The 6,757-nt window shown below is 45.6% G+C and overlaps 1 protein-coding gene across 1 annotated transcript; it reads right to left on the bottom strand.

Moving 5' to 3' along the window:
• Nucleotides 1–3,868: 3,868 nt before the first annotated feature.
• On the bottom strand, nucleotides 3,869–5,763 carry GCNT3 (glucosaminyl (N-acetyl) transferase 3, mucin type). Its single transcript, XM_039490410.1, has one exon. It carries the CDS (start codon nucleotides 5,538–5,540, stop codon nucleotides 4,227–4,229), a length of 1,314 nt encoding a protein of 437 aa, XP_039346344.1. The 5' UTR covers nucleotides 5,541–5,763; the 3' UTR covers nucleotides 3,869–4,226.
• Nucleotides 5,764–6,757: the final 994 nt, after the last annotated feature.

Genomic DNA, 6,757 nt, shown 5'->3' with positions numbered 1-6,757 from the left:
GGGCTTCCCAGGATAGAATCCAGGGAGGCACAGCTTGGCAGTGGCACAGGCTTATTTTTTAGCAGCACAGACCACGGAGTTAGCTTAGGTCTGTCTGTTGGGGAAACAGAGCCAGCAGCCAGGACAGGGGAAGTTTGTAAGAGGGAGTTCTTACCAATCCCCAGGACAGCAGCAAAGGCAGAAGCAGGCACAGCAGTTTCAGCATCAGAGGATACAGAGGGGACTCAATTCGTTCACAATAATCAGGAGATCTCCAGGCAAAATTCATTGTTCGTGGGAGGGGAGTTAAAAAACGGGGGTACGCTCAAAAATAAAACAAGAGCGGAGAAAGGACCCCCCAGAACCCCTGGCTGATCAGACCAGGCAGCAATGCAGGAACCTTTCTAAAGTCTGATCAGAAAATGTCTGGTTATAAAGGCAAACTTAGGCAGCTTCCCACTAGTAACTCTGATTGGTTCCCCTTCTCACAGGGAGGAGAGAAGGCAGGGAAAAGACTGCAGGTAGGCATAGAACATGTCTGGGCAAGTTCTGAGCCCCCAGGTATGACTCATATGCTCAGCTATTTGGCCTTTAGGTCTTGCAGCTCTGGACATTGCCTACCCTACACAAAGCCCAGGTTTAACAAGGTGATAACAGGACCAACCCTTTGAACAGGGCAGTGGTCCCACTTAGCACGCAGCACAAGTGGCCATCCCTTTGAGAAGGGCAGTGGCTCTTGGTAAACAACTTAAGGGGCCCTCCCTTTGAGAAGGGCAGAGGCCCTGGTAAACAACTTAACAGCCAGGGAGGGGCGGCCACAGGAGGAGAACAAAAACAAAATGGAGTAGGGGGACAGCTGTAAGAAACAAAATGGAATAGGGGGATAGCTGTAACAGACAAGTCCCTGCTATATTTGCAACCATTACCACCCTCAGATACAGTGAACCTTCACAAGTTAAGAAACCTGAAATGCTTAACCAGGCTATGCATGTCTGGCAGAGTTTGCACTATGAAGTCAATGGAGCATGTGCCCCACAGTCATTCTAGACACTTTTTAAAGTCTCGCTTTTAAGCTTTTAAAACCAGATTTAGGCACTTAACTTTAGGATTCTTATTTTGAAAATTTGTCCTGTGAATATGAAAAATTCACAATGCATTTGCTAACTCGATGAAAATATTCATAACTTTTCATTGTTGATACTGAGGCTATTTTGTATGTAAGTGACAAATTTTATGCCACTAAAGTTTTTAATAGAAATACAGTTTTAGCCACTGATGGAGCAAACATTTATGCCCATGCCTAACTTGAAGCACATGAGTAGTCCCATTGAAGTGAATGGGTTTAGTTGTGAGAGTAATAGGGTGACCAGATGTCCTGATTTTATAGAGACAGTCCTGATATTTGGGGCTTTGTCTCATGTAGGCGCCTATTACCCCCCACCCCATGTCCTGATTTTTCACAGTTGCTGTCTGGTCACCCTACTGAGTAAAGTCACCTACCTGATTAGGTGTTTGTGGGATCAGGGCCCTAATGGTTAATATTTTGTGTTGCTTATAGCAGTTTTGTAACATTCAGATTCCCTACCAGTTGTGGCATTTTAAAAAACAGCATTTATAATGGAGTTCATGATACGGTTTAATCTGAGGTTGCAATTGCCTATATTTTCAATTTAGTTTTATGTAATCATAACCTGATTTAAATCAATTATTTAAAAAGACAATCAAGTGGTTGAAATCATGGTTTCAGTCACCCTACTGCCATGGAGTTGCCTCAGACATCAGTAGGGTAATAGGGGCTGTCAGCTGAAGGGTGACCAGATATCCCAATTTTATAGGGACAGTCCCGATTTTTGGGTCTTTTTCTTATATAGGCTCCTATTACCCCCACCCCCACCCTCTGTCCTGATTGTTCACACTTGCTGTCTGGTCACCCTAGTCAGTTGGCAGCCACAGTATTATAGTGCTGCACTAGTGAAATAGATACGTACTGTACAGGGTCGTGATACAGAGAAGAATGAGCTAAGGTTCAAGGTGACACAGGGAAAAGCAGCTGGGCCCATGGAAGCTGCCTGGATTAGCTAGCAAAGCTCTCGGGGTGGGTTCAATATAAAAACACATGTCTTCCCCCACACACACAGTCCCCATCCATTACAAGAGAAGGGAAGGGATGAGCTGAGTAATGGTTGGTTATTAGACTAAGATTGGGAGGCAGATTCCCTGCTTTTCATGGAAATCTTGGCTGTCTTAATTCTAACTGGGACTTGGGGTTCTCTTTGTGACCATAACTTTCACGTACAGCACCTTTTATCCAAGAATCACACTGAATTTAGCCTCATAATACCACTGGAGTTAAGGGTTATTGTCCCAGTTTTGCAGATGATGAAACTGAGGCACAGAAGTTAAATGGCTTTGGTCACACAGCAGGTCAGCATAACCTGGATCTCTGGTCTCCCAGTCCTATGTATTCGCAACAATTAAGCCATAAAGGCTACAAAATACCCAAGGAGCTGGGTTTTTATATTTTCATTATTTTTTTTAACTCTAAGGAAGCAAATTAAATATACAAAACATAGCTTCTGGTTAGCTTTCTGTTAGTGGCATGTTTAAAACAAACCAAGCCAAACTGGTTGAGGTAGTAAAAGCCACAGTTGGGTCAATCGAGTTAGGTAGTAGAAAGGATGGTGTTTGGAAAGCCACCTCTGGCACATAAGCACAGCATGGGGCAAAGAAAATGAACTATAAAAAGTCATTTGTGCTCTTGTATAATCTGATCCAAACCTTTAATCTTCCACTCTGGTTTTCTTTCTACTCTACAAAGGAAAAAACTTTGGCAATATTTTCAAGATTCATTTACCTGCCCCTTATTTTTAAATATAAGCAACTGACAAGCCAGAACCAGGAAAAGAGCAGCTAGAAAACTAATGTACACAGTCATACAGGATGGACATTTGTAGCTAACCATACAAAAGGAAATGCAAGGAAACCAATTCACCTCTATCTTTGAAGTGTGAATGTGAAAGATTAGTAAAACATAGAATGAAAAGAGAGGGAAACAACAGAACGTAAAGGGAAGCAGGAACAAAAGAAATGTTGATTCACAGTAAGCCAACTGCCTGCTTTTTAACCAAAGCACAAACACTATGTTCAAACAAGATTAAAGTTTATAATATCTCTTAAGAGATTTTATCTCTAAGGCTGCTGGTGTGTGTTAATGTACTAGGAAATCGTGTCTACAGATAAAGTAGTTCTTCCAAACTTTCACCACAAAGCAGAAAAAAGGTATGCAGCAATTTTTTGTGAGTTGTCCCCACCCCCCAACTCCCTCCCCCCAAAAAGTGTGGGGCTCTTTCCCCAAGACCAGTGGGGATGGAACGTGATGCTTATGTACAACTTCCAGATCAATCACTTTATCACAGAAACAGAGAACTGTACCAGCACTCCACATCTGAATACTCCTGAACTGCAGTTCCCATTATATACATTTTTTGGTGCAAACAGCATCATTTAAATCCATAGATTTCTACAGTTAACGTTTTCCGTGGAAAATCCTTACTCTAGATAGCATGTCCTGGTACTGAGTACTAACTACCTGCAGACGGGATTTCAGAATAAGCAGGTCCTGAATATTACTCTCTCAAGCCACATAGTGCGAATAAGACAGTTACCACAGAAGAGAAACTTCACTAAGAAAATGACTGCGCCTGAATAACCAGGTTAAATCTTATTTCTCCCTCTACAGTGGAAGTGTCCTTACTGTATAGCATAAACTACAAAAGCATAACTACTTTAGAATGCAACTTCAACGGTAGAACGGAGGAAGCAAATTAAACAGACATTCCAAGTGATTAGCAAATTCCTTTTTGTTTCCTTCAAATGAAAAGGCTTTTATTAGAAATCCCCTCTGAGCACTCAACGCCAAGGACAGGGCTACTGGAGGTTTTCTGTTCAAGGTGGAGCAAAATCTGACTCGGTACTTAAAACAGGACGCTGTACAGAATCTCTTGGAGAGGTTTCAGTGTAATTCAGACAGCATCTATCAAGAGATTTTTTACCATAGGAAAAATACTGGTGATAGTCTCAGGTCTGTCAGTTCAGTGACAAGTACTGTATGCAGAGCAAACCCCTCCGCTTGCTTGAGTGCGAGATAAAACCAACTGCGGTGTAAATGTTACCTAGCATTGTTTGTGAAGTTCTTTACAGGTCGCTCTCTCGATTTGTGTTTTCCCCTTGCTGGGCCGGACGTGCTCTCAGAGATCTTTCCCGTACACCGATTTGTAACGTAGATATTCCTCCAGACACTGGATTGCGTTTTCATCTACATTTGGGTCAAACTTGTTGGCTAGCAGATGATGGTTTTGGAGCATCCAGTGAAGATCACCTGCCCCGTACACGCAGACGGCCCGTTGGTGGGCACCCCTACATGGTGGGTAGGGTGCCCCTTTGCTGACATCGCCCTCCAGGTAGGACCACTTCACCAATCTAGCAACAGCATTGACATCAGAGACCTCATACTTATCGTTATAAGGCACCGACCCTGGCATGCCTGGCATCCGGTGGAGGGTGGCCCAGATATGTTCATCCGGGCTGTAAGTATCTTTTGACCACTCCAGCAGCTGCCGCGCCGTCGGGTTTTCAAAGAGGGCTTGAACAAAGTCCCTTGTGACCGCAACATAGGCACTGCCCGTGAACATGGGTGAGCCATGGGGCGGGAGGCTCTTCTCCGTGGTGGTTCGGATCACCGAGTTCTCCACGTGGTGGTGGTACTTCCAGCGAGCCGCCTTGATCGACGAGGGTTTCTCAGATTCCATATTGTTTTTCCCATTTAGAAACTTCAAGGTTCGGACAATCTCGGCGTTGGTTTTGATGGGGAAATCGGTGCCGCAAGTGTTTAAGAGATACCGCCAGGGCACGTTGCTCTTGAGTAGCTCCTCCATGCAGTTCAGGTCCGCTTGGACCCGGGACCAGGACGCGTACACTACTCTCTCCAGTTTAGTGGCCACAAAGACATTTTCGAAGCACGAGGCGATCCCTCGGACTGCCTCCTTGAATTCGTCCGGGGATTTCAGATCTACGTGGACACAGTATATATTCTGGGGCGTGTAGATGGACCTTAACAATCTTTCGAACATCTCAATCTTATCATGCACTACCATGGAATATGCAATAGGAAAATCTTCCTCCTCTTTGCTCAGTGGGAACTCCACAAACCTCCTGCGCGTTTTAAAGTGAGTGCAGTCCTTGGTCAAGTTCACGTAATCTTTCGGGGCTAAAGGCTCTGATTTGGTTTTCGTCTTTAGCCTGCTCAAATGAGCTTCCTCTACTGCTTCCACATCCCCTCTGATGATCCGAGAGCAGTTGATCTGGCCCCTGGGAGACAACTTCAGAGACTGGTAGAGATGATCCTTGCAACCCTCGCTCTTCAGATGCACCGTCTCCTTCCCAAGATCACTGAAGTTGCATTCCCAGGAGGAATATTTCAGCACCACCGTGGCAAACAGCATCAGAAATCCCATGAACAACAGACGCTGAATCTGACACAGACACTTTCTCTCCCGAAACATCCTGGGGGCGGCGGGGGGAAATCTTCGCAACTGGCTCGAAAAGTTTCTTCCCAGTGATAAATCCACTCCCTAAATCAAGTTCCTCTTAATCAGCAGGATTTGGGGATACAAAAATCTTCCTCCTGGATGGTAATCGGACAATTCGATCTGCGTGAGTGAATTAACCCTGGGTAGCAGGTGCATTAAGAGCAGCGGTTCCACACCCTTGTCTTCCTTTCGTGCAATTTACCTGAGCTCTGTTCAGCCAGGGCGGGGCAGAGGCTTAGTCACCAGCTTGATTTCCTGCCCCACCCCCCCCCTGGAGGTGTGGAAATACTTAGCACTGAAGCCAAGGTGAAATGAACAGCGGAAGTTTCTACCCTCCCACTCCCCTTTACGTGGCGTTACCTTTACTAGATGCTGGAATTTCTGGTACATCCAGTAGCTGGACTGATTGCGTTGTTGTCCGTCTCCTGTGGGGAAAAAATCTGAGGACCACACAACCTTTACCTTTAACTATTAGCTGCCTGCGGAGGTGCGACCCGCACCCCCATGATCCACAAGATGCCCATTTCCTATAAAGTTCAAGGTAATCCAGCCTACAAACCCGTAGCCCATAGGAAGCGCTGCGGATACACAGTAAGGAACGGTCTTACATTGACAGGGTGACTGACCAGAGGATCGAAGGGGTCTTCATCTCTGTCTGACTTCCTAGAAAGGGAAGTAAATCCACAGACAAGCGTATCCTCCACTCATTCTGTTTCTAGCTCAGTTTATGGCTATCTAGGCTGTTAACGTCGTTAAAATATAGCAAGAACTAGTCCTTCGAAAAGTAACTCTGCCCTGTGGAGCTGACAGGGGCAGCGAAGTGAGGTGGATTTTAAAACCCTTTGATCGGCATGAGCACTACTTCGGACGAAAATCTTAGCACCCTTCCAACATGGCTAAGCATGAAGGTGGCTTTCCTAACTTCTCTCTCCTCTGCTCACCTGTATCTGGGTCAAGAGTGAGGCAGCAAATACAGATTCCCCTCTTGCTTCTCCTACTGTCTCCCTACCTCCTGCTCCCTCCCTGTTTGCCTGCATCTCGCTGCTACCTTCACTAGGACTCCTGACTCTTAAAACTGGGGCAAAGGTTGGGGCGCGCTTCACTTCCCGGGCATCTTCTCTTCCCATGTCCCTCGCTCCTGGCTTGGTTTGAGTGATGAGTCCATCTGTGACTGCCAAGTTGGCCTCACT

The sequence above is a fragment of the Mauremys reevesii genome, linkage group 10 (genome assembly GCF_016161935.1).
Source record: "Mauremys reevesii isolate NIE-2019 linkage group 10, ASM1616193v1, whole genome shotgun sequence".
NCBI lineage: Eukaryota > Metazoa > Chordata > Testudines > Geoemydidae > Mauremys > Mauremys reevesii.
Note: the sequence above shows the minus strand (reverse complement) of the source record. Positions and strands in the feature narration are given on the sequence as shown.

Bases quoted from the DNA above. Each gene is read 5' to 3' on its own strand.
- GCNT3 (XM_039490410.1), bottom strand. From the start codon at position 5,540: ATGTTTCGGGAGAGAAAGTGTCTGTGTCAGATTCAGCGTCTGTTGTTC.